At 45.6% G+C, this 26,843-nt stretch overlaps 1 protein-coding gene across 1 annotated transcript in view; it reads left to right on the forward strand.

Moving 5' to 3' along the window:
* Positions 1-25,899, forward strand: part of USE1 (unconventional SNARE in the ER 1) — a 33,443-nt gene extending 7,544 nt beyond the window's left edge. Inside the window, exons 2-8 of the mRNA XM_033957246.1 lie at positions 3,468-3,517; positions 6,853-6,931; positions 7,546-7,698; positions 8,303-8,321; positions 11,760-11,790; positions 22,842-23,016; positions 24,343-25,899. Of these exons, the coding sequence (XP_033813137.1) occupies positions 3,468-3,517; positions 6,853-6,931; positions 7,546-7,698; positions 8,303-8,321; positions 11,760-11,790; positions 22,842-23,016; positions 24,343-24,525 (690 nt within the window). The 3' untranslated portion in view covers positions 24,526-25,899. The remainder of the gene's footprint in view (positions 1-3,467; positions 3,518-6,852; positions 6,932-7,545; positions 7,699-8,302; positions 8,322-11,759; positions 11,791-22,841; positions 23,017-24,342) is intronic.
* The last annotated feature ends 944 nt before the right edge of the window (positions 25,900-26,843 follow it).

Below are 26,843 nucleotides of genomic sequence, written 5' to 3' on the forward strand. Positions count from 1 at the left end.
AGCAGGGGTGCCCACACTTTTTGGGCTTGCGAGCTACTTTTAAAATGACCAAGTCAAAATGATCTACCAACAATACAATTTTAAAAAACACAAAGCACACTGTACGCACAGAAAATGTTAATTACAGTATCATTTATATTCTGGTTTTTTTTTCAAAGAGATCAAGGCAGATGACTTTATGTAATGTCACTTCAGTAACAACTATACAAAAATAGACAAATATACCCCCTCCCTTTTTATTAAACCACGATAGTGTTTTTTAGCACAGGGAGCTGTGCTGAATGCCCTGTGCTGCTCTCAATGCTCATAGACTCCCTATGCTAAAAACCGCTATTGCGGTTTAGTAAAAGGGGTCCATAGTGCAAAATATAGACAGCAGATATAAATTCTCAAAACGGCCACATTATGATTACTAAATTGAAAATAAAATTATTTTTCCTACCTTTGTTGTCTGACCATTATTCAAATCTTGTTGGTCCCCAGCTCTGGTTGTCTTCTGATAACTTGCTTGCCAGAGTCTCCTTCTTTCTCCATGCTAACCAACCATCTTCTATCTCTGTCCTCCCCTTCCGTTTCCCTTCCCTCCCCTGGAAGTCTGGCATCTTTCCTTTTTTTTGTCTCCATCCACAGATCCACCTTTTCTCAACTACCTTTTCATCCAGCATCTCTCTTTCCCCACCACCCCAGTGTCCACCATCTCTCCCTTTCTTTTCCCAACTACCCTCCTATCCAGTATCTATATCTCCCCTCCACACCATCCCTTGTGTCCAACTTGACTCCCTTTCTGTTCCTTCCCTCCCTAAATCCCACTGTCCACCATCTCTCTCCCTCTCCTCTGTTTTTAGACCCATTATTTCTTCCCCCCCAAGTCTGGCATATGCAGGTCTCTTTGAACCCCGTTCCCTCCTTTCCTTCCTTTTACACCAGGGCCCTCTTCCCCCCAAGGCCTGCACCCCATCCCTGAAGGCCTACATGTTCCTCCCTGCCCTCCTACCTCCATTTACCTAATTCCTGCAGGGAGCAGCCTGCAGAGAGGATCGCTGGTACATTAGTGATCCTTGCAGGTTGCCATAGGCCTCAGGAGCTGTCTTCCCTCTGCCCTGATCCTGCCGCTGACTCAGAGGAGAGGCGGGACCGCGGCAGAGGGAATACAGCTCCTGAGGCCTATGGCAACCTGCAAGAATTGCTAAAGTACCGGGAGGCCAGGGAGAAAGCCGGACACCACAGCTGACTTCTAACTGACCCTCCCCCTTCGCCCTCTAAAGCAGGAGCGGCGGTGGCCAGCCAGCAAGAGGCAGCGCTGCCGATCCTGCTTGAGGGGGGAGGGCCTATCACAGAATTGGGAGGCTGATTTATTTTATTTTTTTTTGGGGGGGGGGGGGTTAAAATCGTATTGATTCACCCGATGTGAATCGATTCGAATCGGGCAGCACTAAGAAGTCCTCGGCTCTTACCTCAACAGGCTTCTTTCTCCTGTAGTGCACTACCGACCTTCACTCTGATTGGCCAGCGTTCTTCAAGAGGCGGGCCAGTCAGGAGGGGAAAAAAAGAGAAGGGAACCCGGCTCTGCGATTGACTGGGGTTGCCTGAGCGATCAACTGGTCGACCGCGATCGACGTATTGGGCACCTCTGGTCTAGAATGTCTGTCTCGCCTATCTACTGGAAAAGAGCTTACTAGGGAAAGTACATAATCTCCTTTTCAAGAGCTCTACTCCCTTTAGCCCAATGAAGAAACAGCATAGTTGCCTGTAGCTTAAATTAGCCACAAGTACCAGGAGGTAAAAGGCTGCATTGTAAAGACATGTGGTGGTGTCAGTGTAGACTCGTGTTTCATAAACTTCTTTAGCTCCAGCACACTAAACGGAGCAAATTTTTTTGCGGAACATTATAATTGAAATTATACCTTTGTAAATGTTCACCAACGTAAGCAGCATCTTCTACCTGCTGCTCGCACCGCCCTCAGCTCCCTTCTGATGTCGCGTCCTGGTCCCGTGACAGAAAATGATGTTAGAAGGGAATCGAGTCTGGCGCGAGCAGCAGGTGGCAGATGTTGATCGCCAGCATAAGCATTTACAGAGGTACACCGGGGGGGCTGGGGGGAGGGGCAGAGAGAAGGAGAGGCGCTGGTGGTGACACTCTTGTGCACACAATGTTCACGTCATCTTTTCTAGTGTGTATTTATTTTATGAATTATTTCTTATGAAGGGAATTTGAAAAATAAATTCTGGAATTTCTCATGGCCCACCCAGAATCTCTTTGTGGCACACCACTGTGCGGCAGACAGTTTGTAAGATACTGGTGTAGAAGGAGGAAGAGACAAAACGAGAAGCAGTTTATAGCCCAGTGGAAACCTCTAGCAGTCTCGCACTGGTTAGTTTTCCACCTCTATTGGTTGAAATGGTGGCACTGGTACTCAGGAGTTTTTTCTACCTTTGGTGCTCCCTGTCTGTACCTTCATGGCTCTTGGTCTTCAGCCTTGTGCAGCTAACTAGGTATGGATTAGGAGGGGCTTAATTTGTTTCTTCCTGTTTTAAGTTGCCAACAAAGAGTTGTGCAAGGGTGTCAGGGTTCCTAGGTGAGCTTTCAGTCCCCTGGTTCTCCCTTTCAGGCGTTTGATAATTTAAACACAACAGTCATAATCACCACAATGCCATCTCTCCCAGAACAATTCTGTAAAAGCACATTCTGTAATTGGACATTATAAGTGGAATATTAAATGTTACTTTGTAAAGATACACAGTAAGGGCAGGTTTCCAAAAGCTATTTACCTGAGTAAATGGACTATTTGAAAACTGCTCCCATTCCCGTCTGGCTGTCAAAGCCTTTTGTTCTGTTTGTTGCTGTTGCTTAGGGTTGCCAGCTAGATCCATATTTGCCTGACAAAGTTGATCCAGTCCTGGGTTTACCTCATTGCAGCTTCTACACCCAGTCCTCAGGTTACATCCAGCCAGTCGGATTTTCAGGATTTATCATGTATATTCATTGTTTATATCCTGAAAATCTGACAGCTGGGTGTGTGCCCTGAGGATTACTTGAGAAGCACTGCCCTAAAAAAAAAAAGCAGCAGAGACCATAAATTACAACTCACTGGATGCAATAGGGTAAATCCATAACTGGATTAAACCTGTCGGGGAAAATCTAGATCCAGTCGGCAACCTTACTTCTGCTGCCCTAGGCAATATTAAGCTGGCCCTCAGTCCTGGTAGAGTAGTGCTTCTCTACCCAGATCTCTAGGCACACCCAGCCAGTCAGGTTTTCAGGATATCCGTAATGAATATGCATGATAGCTATGCATGAACTGCCTTCTTGGTATGCAAATTTATCTTGTGCATATTCATTGTGGATATTCTGAAAACCCATCTGGTTGGGTGTGACTTGAGAAGGACTGGCCATGGGGATAGTGGGGAGGTAAAAGAGGAAAGTATGTCTACAGAGAGCTAATATAGTTCTGTTTTGTTTTTTATAGTATGTAGCTGCCCTTGAAGATATGCTCACTGCTCTAAAGAGGGGATCAAGGTAAGGCGACTCCAGTGTCTAAACTTTTAAGATACAAAGGCCTTAAGAGCACAGACTTTCCTATGTATGAGTACTTGAGTGACCCAAGAGCATTGAGACAGTTGGGAGAGGAGATGAAGAGGTATAAGGATTAAATAAAAGCAGGACAAGGGAGACAGCACAGAAGATGACCTAACTGGCCGCCATCTTGTTGGAATTTTCATTTCTATCTCTATCTCTACCTCTGTCTTTATATTATCTTTACTTTTCATAAATTGTTTCTTCAGGTACTTTAGTTAGATTGTGAGCCTTTGGGACAGTTAGGGAATTTCCAAGTACCTATCTTATTTATTTTTATTTATTGTATCTTTTAATGCATCATTTTTGTAAACCGCTTAGAAACCTCACGGTTATTAGCGGTATATAAGAATTAAATTAAATAAAATGGTGTGATTGCACGCTTTATTTAATTAATTTATATATTTTATTTTGCTTATTCTTGTTGGATGGCACTAACAGTTTGCAATTTTTTTTCACTCATTGTCGCCAATTAGAGTTCTTAAAATACTAAAGCTTCTGTAGGAAGGTGATTTGGGCCTCATATTTGGTTCTGATTTCAGTTTTTAACCAACATGGAACAACCCCCATACAATACAATAAAATGGGTGTTTCTTGAACAAATAGAAAATTGCCCTTGCCTGCTTTGTATTTTCCAACACTGAGCAAGAAAAGGCACCATTATTTCTGATCTGTAGGAGTGTTCAGGACTGCTTCAGGGTCTGTGTTTTGATACTGGTCCAGGCCTCAGCCTAGTCAACCACTGCAGGTAAAGAGCACCAAGTGTAGCACTATATAACAGTCACGGGATTAAAACACGGCTTTTAACAGAGTCACTGGCAAGTATAAGTTTAGAAGTTCAGTACTTGTTCTGAGAATGAGCTGCTTAGATTTTCATTGGCCTCTGCTTTACAGATTCCAAGTTAAAAAAAAAAAACACAACCTTTATAAAATGTGTATTTGCTTTATTTTTTTATTATTGTTCAGTAGAAGTGGTTTGTTAATGTCACTCTGCTGTAGCATTCCTACTCCTAAGCTCCTTAACCACAGGTAGTGTAGAGATCAACGAGAAACTGCACACTACGCTCTCTGGCTTGGATGCACAAAACTTATTATGCATTTAACGATTATTGCTAAGCCAGTTTTAATCAGTTTAGCGATGAAGTATTGCATCTATCGATGCCCAAAATGGCAAATCGGGGTCTTGTCTGTGGTTTGTAGCATTACAACGAGGTCCTCAATATTAAAATGAGCACCCCGATCAATGCCCACATGATGCACAAAATGAAGTGCCGGTTTTTAATGCTCTTAAATAGACAGGTCTGGAGGTGCCGGTAGCATTAAAAAAGCACTGAACAGCAGCTTTCTTTAATGGGCATAGATGATGTGCATGTATTATACATGCACAATCTGTCCCCATTAAAAAGTCTTCTCTTGGACATGTGAACATTTAATTAAAATATTACAGATCAAGTAGTATTTAGTTTTCAATTTGGAGCTGTCTTACTGACTGATGCACACAATGGCTCAAAGTGGGCTTTTCTGTGCATTTGTTGCAGCCTCTACCTGCTATGTAAATGAGCTCAGCATTAAAACGAGGTAATTAATATTAAAATGTGAACTCCAACCGATGCCCTAACATTGCTTAGGCATGCACAAAATCTAGTGCCGACTTCTAATGACCCAAAATTACTGACAGGTCTGCCATATACATGTGTGTTACAGGCACGTTTTATGCAAGCCCCTATTGTTGGCTATAGACCCCTGGACCTCCCAACCCACTCCCCCCTCCCTCGCAGAGATCGAGGCCTCCTGGACCCCCCCCCCCCCCTCCTGAGCCAATCGGGGCCTTAAGCCGTTCCTGAAGCATCCCAGGATTCATGCACAACACATTTTGAAGAGGTGGGCCTGCCAGCAGGAGTTGGCATGACTCTTTTTTTTTAAATGGGGACAGATATTATACGTATGTAATACACGCACATCTATGCCTATTAAACAAAGAAAAAAAAAGTCTTCCTACCCCAAACAGCTGAGCAGCAAGCGGCTGCTTTGGGGTTTGGGGAGTGGCACTCGTGGGCTGTAGGGGGCACTATGGTGCGTTAATGGAATGTATAGTATGCAGGACATGTTGGTGAAGTATTTTGTGGATTTTTTTCTACAAAAATGCCAGCTTTTCATATGGTTTTGGGTAAACTAGTTAGAAGTACATATGAGAGAACGTGAACTCTCAGGCCTTGAGCATGCGTGCATGCGCACATGCTCAAGGTCCAGCACAGGAGGCAGATCTTCGGGCACCGGCACCAACGCACAGGACATGCTAGTGCCGGTGCCAGTGCGGAGGCTACATTAAAGTAAGAAGAGGGTTTGGGGGACCTCAGGTCGCGGTGGGGGGGCGCCCGATGGCGGCGGGGGGGGTGCCGGATCGCTGGGGGGAAGGGTGCCAGTTCGTGGGGGGGACCTTCGGGGGAAGCACTGCAGGTTCTCGGGGGGGGGGGGGAGCAGCGCTGCTGGCCTCGGGTGGGGGGTGGGAACCTATCAAAGCGAGTTTCCATTATTTCCTATAGGGAAACTCACTTTGATAAACGAGCATTTTGGATTACGAGCATGCTCCTAGAACGGATTATGCTCGTAATCCAAGGTACCTCTGTGTTGGTGAACAACGAAGTATAGAGTGGGATTCTTTGCTAGGAATGCCAGATTTTGGCCGCTGTAAAGACCCCCAATGACGCAAATAATCTTTTGATAGTTGTTAAGGAAATTAATAAATGCAATAAATTTTTTGGAACATTTTGCATCATTTGCCATCATTCCTGTACACTTTACACACCTAAGAGAAAGGCTAACTGCTCAATTGGCATCCCAGATGGGACTGTTGCTTTAGAGCACACTTGAGTCAGATTACCCTGCTTAGGTTTCCACTACCACTCGGCAGTTTGGGCTTCCCCTACTGGCTCTGCACATGTCAGTCATGTTTCCAATGACTGATCGGATGGGATTACAGCAGACCTCTATGAATCTCATTTGCATGTGAAGTCGTTCAAACATCGATAGCCGTTTTAAAATTGGGCAATTTGTTGGCTCCACAGTGATCCACAGGATTTTAACAATGATTTTAGTGTATACGGGCCTGAGTACCTGTAAAAAGCTAGTCTAGGGAATTACTCTTTGACTGAACTGAGTGGCCTTGCTGTGAATACTTATGTGTTTTTCATATTTTTCATGAGTGTCTTTATTGTTCCTTGCTTAGTTGTAAGCGGGTTTAAGTGTGAAAAATAAATAAATTTCTTCTTATTTTGCAGCAAACCTACCCCAGAGCTACTCAATGAATATGCAAGAAAGGTGGAGTTCTTAAAGGGGTTACTAGAGACAGAGAAATTGGTAAGGCTGGTCATAGTCCTCCTTGACTGAGCATAGTTGAGAGGGAATCTTGATGATCCACCAAGAGATCTTAGGGCCTATCTGATCCAGCCATGTTCTGATCTTATTGCAGGTCTTTCTTGATCTCTGGCTATCTCTTCTCGTTTTCTTCTAGCTTTCTTGAATAATAGGCCATGAAAACAGGAAGCAGTAAAAAAAAAGTATTTGGTGGCTCCAAAACTTGAAGAGATTTTCCTGTCCTGGAAAATGCTTGCTTTTTGTTTAGATCTTTAGAGATCTTTGAATGTCTTTAGAAGAGAAGCTGGAATAAGAAGTAATATAATAGAATACACATATTTAGGTCCTTAACACTCACTAAATTTTGGCCACCAAAGCTGCTGCTTCTAGCTTTGGTAGGCCTGTCTTGAAGAATATAGTGATTTGGCCTCATCCATCTGGTACTTTTTCAACGGTGTTAATGTCCCTAAAAAAAAGAGTAAAGATGACATGAAAAACACCCAACTTCTAATTCTTATAATAAACACCTTGGCATTGGATCTATTTTATTGCCTCTCGCCAGTGGCTCAGCAGAATGTGGAATTTTTTAAAAATAACTTCCTTGTTTAATTTTACAGTCCTCTCCAATTGAAAAGGCGCTGGCAAATCAGTTTTTAGCACCAGGACGGACACCGACCACTGCCAAGGAGCGGATGCCAGCGACCAAAACTGTTCACCTACAAACCAAGGCCCGCTATACTGACGAGATGAGGAATGAGCTGCTTGGAACAGTATGTCGACTTCACCAGATCACTGGGTTTCTTTTGTGGCAGTGGAGGAAACTTATCTTTCTCTTAGGAAGAGTAAAGGAAATCAACCAGAAATGAATCTATTTTAACTGTGTTCAGGGAGAAAATATGAAATTTTGTACAGTTAACTAGAGGCATTTAGCGTATGAATTTTTATGTGCCTTTTACTCATTTTGAATTAGTCCTTTGTAAGGTGTGAACCCCTTTCTGAATTATCCAAAGATGGGTTAAGTGCCTGAATAATTCTTATGGTGGCTGTTAAACACCATGATATATTGATGTGATTTGATTTTGATTTGATATACCTCTTGTACATAATAAGTATTAAATGGTTTACAATACTAATACAATAGAAATGAGGATACATCTTTGAATCAAAAAGATTATCCCTCTCTGTCCATGTAGGTCACAGTCTAATTATAATTAGGAGTCTTTAATATACTCAGTACCTTAGATTTACTGGGAAACCTAATTTGGGGAAACCCTTTGCCAATTTGATAGCATCAGAAAAGCTGCCAGTTTTTATTAAAAATGATGCTCATGGGTACTAAATTTGTAAATTTTAATTCTACTTTCTTTCTTCCAGCGATCCTTCTCGGATACTGGTAAGGACATGCTTTATATTTCATTTTCCCCAAAATTATTTTTTTAGTACAAAGTTGGAAAGTTGACTGCAAATGTTGAAAACCAGGATTATCCATCACTGCTGTACCAGTCTCCTAACCCTGGAGGAGGTGGTCTTCAACTAACAGGATTTTAGGATCCCCACCAGCTACAGCAAAGAAAATGGCTAATTTTTGTGGAACTGGGCCTGGGATCCCTTTGTGTTCAGTACAGAAAGAAGTGCATATCTGTATATATTTCTCCAGTGTTGTAATATTTGCTGAGTGTAATTTCTTGGGGTTCCCAGTTGAATTTCTATTTGTGATCCCTTGTTCTTTATTTGGTAAATATCTGTGTTTTGTGTGTAAAGAAGTCGTTTAAAGTTGTTTTATGTGTGGTAGTAATGGGAGGTGGGGATATCGGCGGGGAGGGTGCAGAGAGGAGAGGGTATCAGGGACCTCTTCCTTAATTTCTGCCCTGGGTCCCAGCATTTCTAAAACCGACCCTGTTTGCAAGAACTAGCACAGCATTGCCATGTCTACTTCTTGGAAAGTAAACCAAAGGTAATCTCATTACTTTTCAATCAGTCTTTGGAGACAAAGCTGGAGGGGAGCAAATAGAGGCTTTTGTGGTCAAATTAAATCTCTCGTGTATAAATAGCATAGAAAATGAGGTCGTCTGTTGTTCCTATTGAGGTGGAGGAGGTCTATAGGGTGATTGGTATTCTTCCCAGAGGAAGGCCCCTGGTTTAGATGGCTTCAGTAATTAATTTTATAAATGTTTTCATACACTACTTACTCCGTTGCTGTTGCAGGTGTTTAATGCAATAGGGAATGGAATTGTTTTGCCCCACAAGTCTGATAAGAATTTACTTCATTGTGGGTCTTATAGGCCCATATCCTTGCTAGGGACTGGTTGTAAACTTTTCACGAGATCTTAGCCACGCAGCTTCAGTGGGTTCTCCTGCAGCTTATATATGGAACACCAGGCTGGTTTTGTCCAGGGGAGAGACAGATGTATGAATGCTAAGTGAGCGCTATATTTGACAGAGAAGGCTTGGCAGAATGGGGAACCCTTGGTGGTGGTGTTGGATGTGGATGGGGTTTATTGGCCATTTCTCATGGCAGTACTTAAGAGGGTGGGCCTTTCGGGGCTTTCTCTGCATTGGATCGAGGCATTATATAAGACACCCTCTGGTTACTCTGAACATTAGTTACTCAGAACATTAATACTGTTCTGTTTGAATTGACCAAGGGGGTTGACCCAAGGATGTGCTTTATCCCCCCTGCTTTTTGCTCTGTTGATTTGAACCCTTAGCACCTTTATTTAAAGCTGACACACCAATTACTGGGATATAAGGTGGTGATTTGGAACATTGTGTCATGCTGTTTGCAGACGATATACTGTTGACTTTAACTAAACCCTCGGCTGTACAGCAGATATTTGTCATTTGGAGAGGTTTCAGGCTTCTAGGTTAAATGTCTTTTTTTTAGATCTCTAATTAGGAAAGCTTTTGCCTTCATTAGGGTCTCTAGACAAATTAAATGTAATGATGGCATGGGTGTACCCCATTTTCGACTATATCACTTGGCTGCTCTGTTGCAAGGAATTTCTTATTGGTGGCACTTGGTGAGTAAACCATTGGTTAACTCTATATACAGTAATGGATAGGGGCTCTGCTGTTGTAGATGATACCTTGGCTTTTTTTAACTAAATTACGTCAAACCACCCTGCCTCTTAATAACTATCTAAAATGTAATTTGGAAGAATGGATATTTTATAGAGCCAGGATGTTCACGTGTCAGCAGTGGTTTAAATTTACCCCTAACTGGAAATAGTAAAGGAGGGATATCAAGGTTTTATGTAGCTCTTCTAACTCAGACTAACCCAATGTCCCGCTATACCGTCTGGGGAACACCTTTCCCAAACAGACTTGGAAGAAATACTTTCAAGTCTTGCTAAGGATATCAATAGCCTTGATAAAAAAAATGGTTATAAGCTTTCTTTTTTTTTTTAATCAGTGTTTATTATATGCCAGATCGGATACTCAAACTTTATAAAGTGGGCAGAATGGAACACCTTTTCATATTTGGTGGGAATGGCCAATTGCCCCCTTTTGGGAAGCACTGCTTATCAACTTGCGAACCTTTACCTTGGTATACTATCTTGGCAGAAGGCTGCCTACTCAACTTCCCAATCGTGGGGATCCCTAGAGAGACATAATAGATTAGCTATTCATATTTTCACAGCTGCTGCAAAAAAAATGTTACTAGCTAAGGATTGGAAGACAACCACAGCACCATCCTTAACGTCCGTATATAATTATTTGTGTTGGCTGCTCAATGGTCTGCTCGTAAAAGACGCCACTTGCAATGGTTTCATAAAACATGGGATGTCTATATGCAGTGGAGATCACAGAATACCATAACAAAATCTTGATTAGAGATACCATCTTTATGTAAGGAAAAATAAGGTGGCAACAGGCCCCGCCAGGGCCGGCCTGAAAAATAAAGAAAACTCGACGAGTTTTCTTTTTTTTTTTTGAAAGTAAAAATAAGGAATTAGAAAAGAGAATAAAACCGAAAAAATTTTACGCGAGCAGGAAGGCAGAAAACTCGTTTTCAACGGCCGTTGAAAAAACATGCGTCGTCTTCGCTCCGTCGAGCGGGTAGGCACTCGCGCATGCGCGGTGCGGCCAACTAGAACTTTCTAGTTAAAAGTGTCCGTACCGGGGCTCCGTCGGTGACGTCACCCATGCGTTAAGAATATCTGCCTGCTGTCCCCGGATAACACCTGTTACGGTAAGTAACTGTGCTTTTTGGTAACTTGGATTGTAAGGGGATCATTGGTTCATATTTCAAAATTTTGAAATATGCTTTTCTCTATTTTTTTTCTGTTTTGTATGAAGCTTGTATTTGTATTTTTGAAATATATATGACGCTGCATTAGCGCTTATCTTCATAGGAATTCTATGAGCGTCTATGAGCGTCGGAGCTTTTACCACCATAGCCTGTAATAAAAAAACACACAGCTTCACAAAAGGGCAGGTTAGTTTTAAAAAGGGGCATCTCTGGTCTGGGGAAATGAATTTCTTATTATGAAATTGGGATAGGAAATCCTGCCAGGGCTGTTTTAGGGTGGGGCAAACGTGGCCATATTGAGTGTGTTACCAGGACTGCCATATGGCCCCCAACTGATCCATCATGTCCTTTCTGTTAAGGGAGGGGGGAGAGAGGTTGACTGGAGAGAAGAGAACTGCTAGGCACCCACCCCATAACCAACCCTACTTTCTTCCATTTGTTTCAGGATAATGTTTCAATATGGTGCTGTGTACTGGGGGGTTTTCTTCATCCCTGCTTGTTTTGTAAGGCTACATTAACATGCTGTCTCATGGGATTTTCTGTGCTCTGCTTCTAAAACTGAAACTATTTTCTTTCCAGATTCTGAAGCTCTAAATCTACGAAAACGGAAGTACGTAACATTTTAACATATCCTCATTTTTTTCTGCACTGCTGGGGGAGAAGGCAACATGATAGTAACATGATAGAAGCCAAGGGTCCTTTCCAGAATAAATAACAGATGGAGAAAACCCCCAAATTGTGCCATCCAGTCTGTCCAGTTATTCCTATTGATGCTGCCAAAAATATAGCCCAGTTGCTGCCCTGTAAAGCCTAATCACTTGTGAGAAATTTTTCCTTATCCATTTCTTGGGCAGATAAGGATGCACCATCCACCACTTAATTCACACCCAGCACCCCTTCCTTCCCCCATTTATCCACAAAGCTTTGCTGTGCTCTAGTTATCCATATCAGTGTGGCCAATTCCTTAGCATCTGGCGACAAAGCCAATAGCATAAACTTCAAAAGAGCAACACACAAACCTAGCCTGCAGTGCTCAAAGCAAATGGCATTCAAATTTTTTGCATGTTGGTAAACTGAAAGCCAGGGGGAGGACTAAACTAAACCCTTAAGTTTTTATATACAGCGTCCTCTCCATAATTGTACGGTTTACAAGAGTTTAATAAAGGAAGGAGTAGCATAGAGTCTCTGGAGAGTCTCTGGACATAGTATACTTGGATTTCAGCAAAGCGTTTGACAGTGTCCCACACTGTAGACTACTAAACAAGATGAAATCGATGGGTTTAGGCGAGAAGCTAACTGCATGGGTCAGTGATTGGCTGAGTGGAAGACTTCAGAGGGTGGTGGTCAACGGCACCCTCTCTGAGACATTGGAGGTGACTAGCGGAGTACCGCAGGGCTCAGTCCTGGGACCATCCCTTTTCAACATATTCATAAGGGACTTGACCCGAGGGCTTCAGGGTAAAGTAACACTGTTCGCCGACGACGCCAAACTGTGTAATATAGTAAGTGAAAGCAATCTCAAGGATAGTATGACGCAGGATCTGATCACGTTGGAAAACTGGTCCTCGACATGGCAGCTGGGCTTCAACGCTAAGAAATGTAAGGTCATGCATCTCGGCTGCGGAAATCCATGCAAAACTTACACCTTAAACGGGGAAACACTAGCTAGGACTTCAGAAGAACGGGACTTCGGAGTAATCGTCAGTGCAGATATGAAGGCTGCCAAACAAGTGGAGCAGGCCTCATCCAAGGCAAGGCAAATGTTGGGATGTATCAATAGAGGCTTCATCAGCCGCAAACCTGAAGTCATAATGCCGCTTTACAGAGCCATGGTGAGACCTCACCTGGAATACTGTGTGCAATTTTGGAGACCACACTAACAAAAAGATGTGCTTCGAGCTGAATCTGTCCAGCGAATGGCCACTAGAATGGTCGCCGGACTCAAGAGTCTCTCATACGAAGAAAGACTGGGCAAACTACAGCTATACACTCTTGAGGAGCGTAGAGAAAGGGGAGACATGATTGAGACATTTAAGTACATCACAGGTCGTGTCGAGCCGGAAAGCGATTTATTCTTCCCCAGGGGACCCTCGGTCACAAGGGGGCACCCGCTCAAACTCAGAGGAGGGAAATTTAATGGTGACACCAGGAAGCATTTCTTCACAGAAAGGGTTGTAGATCACTGGAACAAACTTCCGGTGCAGGTGGTCAAGGCCACCAGCGTGCTCGACTTTTAAGAATAAATGGGACATCCACGTGGGATCCCTATGGGGGTCGAGCTAAGGATCTGGGTCATTAGCACTCAGACTTGATGGGGTGGGTCAGAAGAGTGGGCAGACTTGTTGGGCTGTAGCCCTTTTCTGCCGTCATCTTTCTATGTTTCTATAGAGGGGCTGGCTGTTGAGTCCAGGGGGAGAGAACATTACAATTCTGTGAAGAGCCTAGTTTTCAGGTGCTTACGGAATAATTGGAAGGAGCCCAGATTCCGTAGTGGGGCAGTAAGATTATTCCAGTGCTCTGTGATTCTGAAAAAAAGAGATTTGCCCAATTTTCCCACATATAGGATACCTTTTAGCGAGGGGAAGGATAGTTTAAATTTTTATGTGGGCCTAGTGGTGTCAGGGCTCGAGGACATTACAGTACATTGTACTTGTTAACCGCATTACCAAAAGTTCTATGGGGTTTACAAAAAATTATTAATTATAACATATTACAAGGAAAGAATGGTTTAATTAGTCAAATATTTAAGGAGGAGCATGCTTGGCACATGTGCACAAAAAGTTTGCAGTAAGTGTGGCTCCTGTATGCAAGACCAAGCCAGAGCGGAGGTGCAAGCACACATAGACACCATTCTTCTGCACCTTTAAATAAAAGCTTCCATGTTGTCCCACAGATCAATCCAGAACTTGGAAAAGATTGTGAAAGATCTAGGGGATTCCAAAGGACAGCGCCTGCCTGAAGATAAGCCAAAGACTTCATTCCATTCTTCATAGTCTCTGTCCAGATTTCAGTACAAAATTCGGTACAGACCAGAAACATTGAACTCGTAAGAACGTAAGAATAGCCTTACTGGGTCAGAATAATGACCCATCTAGCCCAGTAGCCCGTCTTCACAGTGGCCAATCCAGGTTACCAGTACATGGCAAAAACCCAAATAATAACAACATTCTATGCTACTTATCCAGAGCAATTGGTGCTTCCCCCATGTCTTTCTCAATAACAGACAATGGACTTTTCCTCCAGGAACTTGTCCAAATCATTCTTAAAACCAGCTATGTTAACCACTCTTACCACAACCTCTGGCAACGCATTCCAGAGTTTAACTATTCTCCGAGTGAAAATATATTTCCTCCTATTGGTTTTAAAAGTATTTCTCTAACTTCGAGTGTCCCCTACCTTTGTAATTTTTGACGGAGTAAAAAAATTGATCCACTTGTACCCGGTCTACACCACTCAGGATTTTGTAAACTACAATTCTTTAGCACTCTCCAGACCAGTAGAGGTTAATCTTTACAAATGGGTATATATCCAATCATGACCAGCAGGTGGAGACTGAAAACAAAACTGTGGGACAGTATATACTATACTCCCTTCTCTATTTCCCTCAGTCTTCTTTCAGTCTCCAGCAGGTGTTGATGTGATCTGTACCCATCTCCCTTGGTAGGGCTGTTGGAATTTGTTTAGGGGGTTTATAGTCCCTGTTTTTGGCCGGACGGAGCTTGGGCGGGCCCTGTTTGGGGGTTCGTCCGACCTCGGGGGTGTCAAACCCGGCAGGTCTCGAGCGGGGTCCCTCCCCCCACATCCTCCACCTCCCCACATTTTTTTAGAGGAGCCTCAGCAGTAAGCCTTGCCCCCTAAATCAAGCAAGGCATATTGCTTCGAGAGCCTGTGGAGTCTGTTCTGTTAAAAAAAAAAAAAAAAATCCTGAGGTAGTGCTGGTCTGGAGGGTTGTTCCCTTTAAGAAAATTGTAAATTACTGTATTTTTTTCATCTAACCGGCACTTTTTTATAGCTAGGTCGCGTATGGAGCAATGAGCACTTCTAAAGGGAAAAAGTGCTCATTGTGCTCCAGGCGCGAGGCACTTGCGGCCGGCCTGTGCAAGCGATGTTCAGGCCGGTGCGGTGGAGGAGCTCCGTCGACAGCGGCTGCAGGCGCCCAGAGCTCCCCGCCGATGGTGCCTCGCGAGTCGGCTGGGAGCAGTGGGGAAGCCCGGTCTTCCCCAATCGCCCACGGAGGGATTCCCCAAGCCGCCGACGGTCGGGTTGTTGGGGATTCCCTCTCAGCTGATGTTTTGACAGCTGATGCCGGCTTGCCTGTTTTAGCGGCTGGGACTGTTCAGGTTTCTCAGCCGCTACAGGCTATGGAGGGAGCTTTTTTGGCGGGAAAGTTGCCATCTTCTCAGTCTGGCCCCTCCATTTTGTCTTCCACCTCAGGTGACCTTCCCCCTGTATTGGAAAAACAGGGGCAGGTTTCTGCTGCATCCCCTGCTGTGACAGGGAGTCCCTTGGGACCCTCGGGGGGGGGGGGGGGTGGTTCTCCTGATTTCTTTTTTTCCTTGTGCAGAGCCTATTTTCAGGCGGCTGGGGGTCCCGGTTGCGCTCAGGGGGTTTCGGGGAGTGGGGTTTCCTCCGCGCTTCCTGCGGCTTTGCCTCTCTCGTCTGTTGTGGCGTCCCCTCCTCCTCCTCCCTTGTCCAAGCGTCCGTGGGTGTCGTGGGACGAGGATTTATGGTCAGAGGAGCGTGTCGGTCTGGATGAGGACCTGGACCTTTCTGAGGATTTCCAGGACCCTCTCGAGGGGACGGCCGCTGGCGGCGGGTTGTCGGGTTTCCCGTCCTCCGGCGAAGAGGCGTCAGTGGTGCGCCTTTTTCAGAGAGATGAGCTGCCGGACCTGATTCAACAGGTTTCTTCGGTGTTGCGTTTTGAGGATGCGCCGCCGGAGACTCCGCGTGTGGGGGACCCTCTGCTACGGGGGATCCGTTCTGTTTCCCGCTCTTTTCCTATGCATCAGGATATTCGGGATATTATACTGGAACAGTGGAAAACGCCGGAGGCGCCGTTTCGTTTGGCACGCAGCATGGCTCATTTGTATCCCATCCCAGAGGGGGATCGGGCTACTTTAGCATCGCCAGTCGTAGACGCGGTGGTCTCGGCGATTTCTAAGTGGCATACCGTGCCTGTTGAGGGCGGTTCTGCCTTGCGGGACTCTGAGGAGCGCAAGTTGGAGAACATCCTTAAGCAAAATTTTCAGGTCTCTGCTTTTGGGGTCCAGGCGGCTATTTGTGGGGGGCTGGCCGCTCGCGCCGTGTTTCGGTGGGCTGAGCGTGTCCTGGATCGGGAGTCTGATGACTGGTCTCTGGTGGATCAGGAGGTGGCGAAGATTGAGATGGCTGCCTCGTTCCTCTCAGATGCTCTTTATGACTTGGTGCGGATCTCGGCTAAGTCTATGGCCTTTGGCGTGGCCGCGCGGCGTATTTTGTGGCTGCGCGCTTGGGCGGCGGATGCTGCGTCCAAAGCTAAGCTTACTAAATTTCCCTTTCAGGGGGTCCTTTTTGTTTGGGGAGGAATTGGATAAGTTGATTCAGACTCTGACGGACTCAAAGGTGCCCCGTCTGCCTGAGGACCGTGCCCGCCCTGCGTCTCAGGGTGGCGCTGCCCGGGGGCGTTTGCGGGAGTTTCGCAAGTATAGCCCTGGGCGTGGGGCTGCTTCTTTCCCGGCTCCAGGGTTTTCCCGGGGTCGGTTCTTCCAGCGCATGCAGCCCTTTCGGGGGGCCCGTCGGGGGGCAGGGAATCCCTCCGCCGGTTCCCCCGCTTCCCGTCCTGCATAATGACTCCTTGCCGGCGCCCCCTTTGGTTCCGGTGGGGGCCCGGCTGCGCAAATTTTTCCCCAAATGGGCCGAGATCACGTCCGATCAGTGGGTCCTGGAGGTGGTGCGGGACGGTTATGCCCTGGAGTTCGCCCGCTCTCTGCCGGACCTTTTCCTCGCCTCTCCATGTCAGACTCCTTGGAAGACGCAGGCTTTTCGCCAGACCCTTCAGTGCTTGCTAGATCTCAAGGCAGTTGTTCCAGTGCCCCCTCCGGAGTGGGGCACCGGCAGGTACTCCATTTACTTTGTGGTGCCCAAGAAGGAGGGGACCTTTCGGCCCATCCTGGATTTGAAAGGGGTCAACAGGGCTCTCAAGATTCCCTCTTTCCGCATGGAAACTCTGCGGTCGGTCATTCTGGCGGTTCAGCCGGGGGAGTTTCTCACTTCTCTCGATCTGACGGAGGCCTACTTGCATGTTCCCATTTGGGCCTCTCATCAGCGCTTCCTTCGCTTTGCGATCTTGGGTCGGCACTATCAGTTCTGTGCGCTTCCCTTTGGTCTGGCCACGGCTCCCCGGATGTTCACCAAGGTGATGGTGGTCGTCGCGGCAGCCTTGCGGTCGGAGGGCATCCTGGTACACTCCTACCTGGACGACTGGTTGATTCGGGCAAAGTCATTGCAGGAGAGCTCCCGGGTTACGGCTCGGGTGGTGGAGTTTCTCCGGTCGCTGGGCTGGGTGGTCAACCTTTCCAAGAGTCGGTTGGTCCCGGCTCAGCGTCTGGAGTACCTTGGGGTTCTGTTCGACACCTCCTTGGGGAAGGTCTTCCTTCCAGAGGCCCGGGTGAGCAAATTGCAATCTCAGATTCACCTGCTTTTGGTGTCCCGGTGTCCTCGGGCACGAGATTTCCTCCAAGTCTTGGGGTCGATGGCGGCGTCCCTGGACGTGGTGAGGTGGGCGCGGGCCCACATGCGTCCTCTTCAGTATGCTCTGCTCCGGAGGTGGTCTCCCCAGAGGCACGGTTTGGATGTTCCTGTTCCCCTGCGAGGCATGGCGTGCTGCAGTCTGCGCTGGTGGCTCCGGACCCCTCACCTGGTTCAGGGGGTGGGTCTGGATCTCCCGCAGTGGACGGTGCTCCTTACGGATGCGAGTCTCCTCGGTTGGGGGGCTCAGTGTTTGGGTCACTCAGCTCAGGGCACCTGGTCCACGGAGGAGGCCTCCTGGTCGATCAACGTGTTGGAGACCAGAGCAGTCCGTCTGGCGCTGTTAGCTTTCCACTCCCTTTTGTTGGGCAAGTCTGTCAGAGTCCTGTCGGACAATGCCACGGTGGTGGCTTATGTCAATCGTCAGGGGGGCACCAAGAGCACTCAGGTGGCGCAGGAGGCGGCTCGGCTCATGGTTTGGGCGGAGTCCCATCTTTTGGACCTCTCGGCCTCTCACATAGCCGGGGTAGAAAATGTTCAGGCGGACTTCCTCAGTCGTCACTTCCTGGATCCAGGAGAGTGGTGTCTCGGTGCCGTGGGTTTCAGTTGATAGTGCAGGCTTGGGGGCAACCCCTGATGGACCTGATGGCCACGAGTGGCAACGCCAAAGTGCCCCGCTTCTTCAGTCGTCGCAGGGACGGTCTGGCCGAGGGTCTGGATGCTCTGGTCCAACCGTGGCCAACGGAGGGGCTGTTGTATGTGTTCCCTCCTTGGCCATTAGTGGGCAGAGTACTTCTTCGCATTGTTCACCATCCGGGTCTGGTGGTTCTGGTGGCTCCGGATTGGCCTCGACGTCCGTGGTATGCAGATCTGGTGAGGCATCTGGTGGTGGATCCTCTTCCTCTGCCTCTCTTGGACGATCTTCTGACGCAGGGTCCCATTCCCATGTTCGACCCGTCTCCCTTCTGTCTTACGGCTTGGCTCTTGAAAGGGGTCGCCTTAGTAAGAAGGGATATTCAGATAAGGTGATCTCTACACTCTTGGGGTCCCGGAGGCTTTCTACCTCTCGGGCTTATGTGCGGGTTTGGCGTCTCTTTGAGGGGTGGTGCCGGGCGCGGGGAGTGGTCTCTTTTCGCGCTTCCCTGCCTAACATTCTAGAGTTCTTGCAGGATGGCCTGGATAGAGGCCTGGCTTGGTCTTCTCTCCGGGTTCAACTTGCGGCCCTGTCAGCTTTTCGAGGGTTGGTGACAGGTCAGCGTTTGTCGGCCATTCCTGATGTGATTCGCTTTTTGCGGGCGGCCAAGTTGCTCAGGCCTCCCCTACGGCCCTCGGTTCCCTCTTGGGATCTCAATCTGGTTCTCTCTGTTTTGGTGCGCCCGCCTTTCGAGCCGTTGGATGGCTGTTCTTTAAAGGACCTTACTCTGAAGGCGGTCTTTTTGGTGGCCATTACTTCCGCTAGGCGTGTTTCTGAGCTACAGGCTTTCTCTTGTAGGGCTCCCTTCTTGGAGTTTTCTAGGGAGCGGGTTGTCTTGCGGCCTGTTCCTTCCTTTCTGCCGAAAGTAGTTTCTCCTTTTCATGTCAATCAATCGGTGGTCCTCCCGGTCTTGGGTGGTCGGGAGGGCTCTTCTGAGCAACGACAGCTGCGCAAGTTGGATGTCGGTCGGGTCCTCCGCTCTTATGTGCAGCGGACCCGGGAGTTCCGGACATCCGATCATCTCTTTGTCCTTCTGGCGGGTCCTCGTCGGGGGGCTGGCGCTTCTAAGGCTACTATTGCGTGCTGGATCAAGGAGACGATTGCTTCCACTTATCTTCTGAGTCAGAAGCCTGTTCCGGAGTTTCTCAAGGCTCATTCCACTCGGGGTCAGGCAGCTTCTTGGGCTGAGTCGTCGCTCGTGCCTCCAGTGGATATTTGTAAGGCTGCAGTTTGGTCTTCCTTGCATTCCTTTGTTAGACATTATCGGGTTGATGTGCAGGCGCGTTGGGACGCGGTGTTCGGTGAGCGTGTTCTGGTATCGGCCCTTCGGGGGTCCCGCCCGTGAGAGGGACTGCTTTGGTACGTCCCATTTGTAAAGATTAACCTCTACTGGTCTGGAGAGTGCTAAAGAAGGAGAAATTAGGTTCTTACCTGCTAATTTACTTTCTTTTAGCTTCTCCAGACCAGTAGAGGTCCCCACCCTGTCTGTCTGTTGTTGTTGTTGTTGTTGGGGCTGTTTCGCGGGCAGTTTTTGTTTTTTGCTGCGGGTTCTAGTATTTTTCTAGGGCCGGGGAGAATTGAAGAACAGCGGCTGTGGCTCGGCTGGCGATCTGTGGGGACATTTTCCTTCGGGTATTTCTCCTCTGCATTTTCCAACAGCACTTGGGTATGTTAATTGTTACTCCTGTTCGGAGTATTGTTTTCTTTCTGTTTTCCAGTTCTTGGTTCTGCTTGGCTATTCGGTAGACTGAGGGAAATAGAGAAGGGAGTATAGTATATACTGTCCCACAGTTTTGTTTTCAGTCTCCACCTGCTGGTCATGATTGGATATATACCTATTTGTAAAGATTAACCTCTACTGGTCTGGAGAAGCTAAAAGAAAGTAAATTAGCAGGTAAGAACCTAATTTCTCCTCATATCTCCCCTCAGCTGTCTCTTATCCAAGCAGAAGAGCCCTAATCTTTTTAGTCTTTCCTCATTTGAGAGTAGTAACATTCCCTTTATCATCTTGGTCACTCTTCTTTGAATCTTTTCTAGTCCTGCTATATCTTTTTTGAGATATGGCGACCAGAATTGAACATAATACTTAAGGTAAGGTCGCACCATGGAGCGATACAGAGGCAGGATGTCATTCTTAGTCTTGTTAATTATCCCTTTTTTAATAATTCCTAGCATCTTGTTTGCTTTTTTTGGCTGCCGCCACACATTGGGTGGAAAGTTTCAGCTTATTGTCTACAATGACACCCAGATCTTTTTCTTGGGTGCTGACCCCAAGGTGGACCCTAGCATCTGGTAACTATGATTTGGATTATTCCTCCCAATGTGCATCACTTTGCATTTGTCCCCATTAAATTTCATCTGCGATTTGGACACCGAGTCTTCCAATTTCTTAAGATCTTCCTGCAATTTTTCACAGTCCGCTTGCATTTTAATAACTTTAAATTTGCAGATGACACTAAGGGCTCCTTTTAGTAAGCTGTGATAGCGTTTTTAGCGCACATAGGATTTTTGCACGCGCTAAACCGCTACGCGGCTAGAATAATGCCAGCTCAATGCTGGCGTTAAGGTCTAGAGTGCGTGGCAATTCTAGCATGCGCTAAAACTGCTATCACAGCTTAGTAAAATGAGGCCTAAACTGTTCAGTCACCTCACCCATCAGACCATTTATAAATATACTAAATAGTACCAGTCCCAGTACAGATACCTGTGGCACTCCTCTATTTACCCTCCTCCATTGAGAAAAATGGCCATTTAACCCTACCCTTTGTTTTCATCCAATAACCAGTTCCTAATCCACAACTGAACATTGCTATCCCATGACTCTCTAATTTTCTTGGGAGCCTCTTATGAGGAACTTTGACAGAAGCTTTCAGAAAATCTAGCTACACTATATCAACCAACTGTCCTTTATCCACATATTTATTTACACCTTCAAAGAAGTTAAGCCAATTGGTAAGCAAGATCTCACTTGGTTGAACCCATGCTGATTCTTTCCCATTAAATCATGTTTGCCTAAGTGTTCCACAATTTTTTTTTTTTTTATAATTGTTTCCACTATTTTGCCTGGCACTGAAGTCAGTCTTACTAGTCTGTCATTTCACAAATCTCCCCTGGAACCTTTTTTAAAAATCTTCATAACATTGGCCACCCTACAATCTTCATGTTCTACAGATGATTTTAGCAAGAGGTTACCGATCACCAACAGCAAATCAGCAATTTCATGTTTGAGTTCTTTCAGTACACTGGAATGAATTCGATCTAGTCCAGGTGATTTATCACTTTTTTTTTTTTTTTTTTAACTTCTCAATTTGGTTTAATACATCTTCCAGTTCAGGTAGATCCTACATCTTTCAGTCCTTTCCAAGTGTCCAGATTAATCTGTCTAGACTAATGGGAAATAATTATCAGGTAAGTTTTCCCTTTTCAAAAACTAACTTCCCTTAAATTTTTGAAAGATTTAACATTTAAGCACAGGATAAGAGGTGCCGATGTGTGCTTTCATTTTTAGTTTTGCTTGGACACGCACATTGTTTCTCACATTCAGCATTTAGAGGCCTGCCAAATAGATCCAGCTATGAGAGTGCCTGCACAGCCCCAGATCATTGCCAGAATGGGTTGAAAGGGGAAGTTTCCCAAAAAAATGCATGCTATCTGTGGATAATGTTACTGTGACAATCTGTGCCGTTACCGTGAGGAAGGTTTTGTGTATTCTATTATATAAAATAACTGTGCAGTAACCAGACTGGGGCAAAGGTGTGGGGGGTAGTGAGGATATTGAAAACTTGCATGTTAAATTCAAGGCACATAAGCAAAAGTAGCTGCCTGCCTTCTAGATGTTTCTCCTCAAAACAAATTATTCAGAAAGAGTTCTGTGATCAAACATTGTCTGTCTTTAGGTTAATCATTACTTGGAATTCAGCCACATTCTTCTAGCATGATTACTTCTGAACAAATTTCCTGCAATTACTGTATTTTTTTTGTTTGTGAGGGGGCTGTATAGAATTCATTACATAACACAAAATTATGAATTTGTTCAATTTACTTCATTCATCCTCCTTGTCATCACAGCAGCAGAGTGGGAAAAGTTACATAGTTTATTTTTTATTTCTCTTGAAAATGATAAAAGTTCTCTTAATGGACGTCTGTTTTTAAGTTTGCAAAGAAATATTTGAAGCAAATTCGGCATTCTATATTGAAGCATTCTAGTGTTCTAAACTGATTGGTGGTTTTGCCTTTCACAGGGGGCTGGCGGCGGCAGCAACAACAGCTGAGAAGCAGTCTGCCACAGAGCTGGATGCCGTCCTGCAGCACCATCACAACTTGCAAGAGAAGCTGGCTGAGGAGATGCTGAGTTTGGCCCGCAGCCTGAAAAGTAACACACTGGCAGCCCAGAATGTCATCAAACAGGATAATCAGGTATCATGCTGAGTGGATGTTGACAGGTGGCATGCTGCGGCAGTTCCAGAACCAGATTGTAGCATTAAATATATTTGTAGCACAAGAGCTTATAGTGGTGTGGCTTTTTTTTTTTTTTTAATCTTGTTAACTTTGCTCTGGGTAACTGTATGCAACAATTTGTACTAAGTATTAGTATTGATATATAAGACCTGTTCCTTTGTTGCATTATTAGACTCTGTAAAGTTTTATATTCTTGGGAGCAGATGGAAAACAATTAGATCTAAAAAAAATCAATTAGATGTCTGAATGCTTCTGGAGCATCTAAGGTGCTACCTAGTCCCCTTTACCAGCTTTGACTTTTTGTGGTCATTTAATATTTGAATATCTTTGACAGGTGCTTTTCATCAAACAGTTATTTTACCTGAGGTGTGGCTTCTAGAAGCTGCAATCAATGTGGGTGAATTGAGCCCAAAAAGAATAATAACAAAAAAATCTATCCCCTCCCCCCCCTTAACAAAGCAGCAGTAGAAGGTTCTACTGCAGCTCGGGGCACTAAATGCTCCAACGCTGATAGGAATTCCATCAGCATTGGAGCATTTAGCATTCTGGGCTGTGGTAAAAACCTCTACTGCTGCTTAGGGGAGGGGTAAATTTGGTTATTAAAGGACTAAGTGATTTTGTAATGTTGCAAATAAAACTATTATTTTTAGGGAATAGGAGGAAAATCAATCCCCTTAAAATATAAATATACTCTCCAACATAAAATCCTTACTAACGGTGATCATTAGTAACTAATTTTTGAAGCATCAAAATACCATAGTTTAGGAGGTCTCCCAACTTACAATGTTCTTATACCGTCTTTCCACGAAAATAAGACCTAACCATAAATTAAGCCCTAGCATGATTTTTGAGATGCTCCTAATATAAACCCTACCCCCCAAATAAGCCCTAGCTGCCCGATTTGCCGCAAAATCGGACTCGTCGATTCAGTGACCCCCACCCTAGTGAGACCTGGCATACCCCCACTTTGAGGCCTCCAAAAGCAGTGGCGGCAGCAGCGCTCTGAACAGGTAGAGGTGAATAACCCCACTGGTCAAGACTCATGTTCTTTTTGCACTAGAATATGGTATTTTGATCGCTTCTGTATTAATGTATACTGATATAATCATTGTTAGTGAACATTTCATGTAGGAGAGCATATTTATATTGAGTTTTGAGTGGTTTGTAAAATATTGGCCAGGTTAGCATGAGCTGTTTTTGTTTGTTTGTTTGTTTTAGCTTCATTTGCTTGGTTGAGAATTAGTAAAACTGATCTTTGTGTCTATGTCCCCCCCCCCCCCCCAGACAATATCAAACTCTCTTCGGATGGCAGATCAGAATCTGGAGAAGCTGAAGACCGAGTCTGACCGGCTGGAACAGCACGCCAAGAAGTCCGTCAACTGGCTTCTCTGGATAATGTTAATAGTTGTTTGTTTCATCTTCGTTAGCATGATCCTCTTTATTAGAATTTTTCCAAGGTTAAAATGAAACAACAGGTGGGTAGCATCAACAAAAGAAGAAGCCTCTTCACTTTCAGGAAGTTCTGAGTTCTGGTGGGTTGTATCTAGAACCAGCTTGGTGACCTTAGGACTGATGACAAGCTTATTAATCCGGATTTGCAGAAGTCAGGCTTTTCAGCCTGGGTGACTTACTAGCCCACATAAGGAGCAGGAAAGGCCTGGCAGCGTATTTCTGACACCTTGTACTATTTTAAAAGCTCCTAAAGGGGAAGAGAACAGTGGCTGTTTGTTACTAATGATGTATGTTTTGTGAGAGCTTTCCTGTATACCCAATACTGCTTGCAAGATGACTTGATAAATCAGCCTTGTAGACTCTCCCCACCCCCATGGCACACCAAGGGACTTAACGGAAGATGAGGAAAGCCAAAATCTTTTGTGGCATCGTTTCATTCTGCCCTTAATTTTCTAGAGAGCATCCCTTTCCCTCTTGTTATTATGTGTTATTCAGCAAAGAATAAGCAGCAGGTAAGCTTATTGAATGGCTGTAGGTCTTTGAGATGGTTAGCGATCTGACTTCCTTTAAGAAAAGTTGGACTCTGCACCTTTGGGCATGGGGCATAGCTACAGTGGCAAGCAGCTTATTGTCTTACTGACCCAGATTCTTGTGGTAACCCTGTAAGACCAGCAGATAATGGTTGACCTTGCAATGTTCCTTCCATTCTACACTTTATGATCAAAAAATATTTTAGCTGTAATTTTGGACCCAACTGAGCTGTTTCACTGCATCTGTACACAGCCTACATACCAGGACAAAAGAAGTGGAATATATTACTCTGTACAGAAACTGTAAAATTAAACTGAAGCAAAAAAATATATATATATATATTTAAATTCTCTTCTTCATTGTCACATTTTGGCAGGTGATGGGATAAGGGAAACACTCCTGTGCTTCCGTTATGATATAAACATATTACAATGTGCATTGTTTTCTTTTCTAAATGAATTTGGCTACTATTTTAAGTGTCTGTGGTTGAGATTAAGGGGATTGTTTTCAGATAACCTGAGTCATTCTAAAGTGTGCAAGTTTGTAGTTCATGCTGCCTTTCAGAGAGCAACAATGTGGGCAGTTTTCTTTTTGTGCACTAGCTTGTTTGTTTTGTTCAAAGTCTAAAATAGCAAGTGTGTGGGACATATTTGTTAAAGTTTAGTGTGAAACAGAGAAACACGATAGCAGATAAGGGCCAAAAGGCCCATCCAGTCTGCCCATCTGCAGCATCCACTATCTCTTCCTCTCCCTAAGAGATCCCATGTGCCTGTCCCTCACTTCCTTGAATTTAGACAGACTTTGTCTCCACCATTTCTACCGGGAGACTATGCCACACATCTACCACCCTTTCTGTATTAAAAAAAAAAAAAAGTACTTCCTTAGATAGTAAACAAAAGTATTTCCTTACCATATGTGCATGAGAGTGTATGAATTAGTGTGCACTAACCGCATCACTTGTTAGGCGAGGAATGAGCAGGGTGATGCATTGTGCTGTTACTTAGTGCAGTTAGAAAGTGATAAGTGCACCCACACTAAGTAATTGTTGAAGGCATCCATGCTAATTGTGAATTCACAGCATGAAGAACTTTCCAGTGTGGTAATAGTGTGCTCAACACCCCGCCTACAATTAATAGGGCAGGCTTTGCACTAGAGAATGACATGGGGAAAACATTTGTCCCCGTTACCACCCCGTCCCTGTGACCACCATCTCTGTCACTGCCGCATCACCGTGACCACTGTCCTGCCCTGTCCCCATCTCCGCAACCACTCCCTCCTTCCTATTGTGAGGGAACATGCATGATCATGGATCGCGCGGTCCAGAAGCCCTCTCCTGCCCGATCGCCGCATCCTGCCATCTCCCTCCCTCCCTCCACCTCACCTTAGGTGCCTGCCGAGTCTGACTTTAATTCCTCTCCCAGCAGCATACTTTCGATAAGCCACGCACACGGCTGCTTGAGCTGTTGAATCTTCTCCTCTTCCTGTTTCCAATTGCGTCAGAGGAGGAGATTCAACAATTCAAGCAGCCGCACACGCGCGACTTATTGAAAGCGTGCTGGCTGGGAGAAGAATTAAAGTCGGATTCGGCAGGCACCTAAGGTGAGGTGGAGGGAGGGAGATGGCAGGAGGTGGGATGCGGCGATTGGGTGGGGATGCTGGACCGCGCGATCCGTGCTGGCTTCACGGCGGAGACAAGACCATTCACCACTCCACAGGGCGGTGAATGGCCTTGTCCCCACAGTGGCCACTAATTTTTCTCCCCCCCCCCCCCCCGTTTTGGTGGGTTACCTGCGGCGAGTCAC

Source organism: Geotrypetes seraphini, chromosome 8 (assembly GCF_902459505.1).
Source record: "Geotrypetes seraphini chromosome 8, aGeoSer1.1, whole genome shotgun sequence".
NCBI lineage: Eukaryota > Metazoa > Chordata > Amphibia > Gymnophiona > Dermophiidae > Geotrypetes > Geotrypetes seraphini.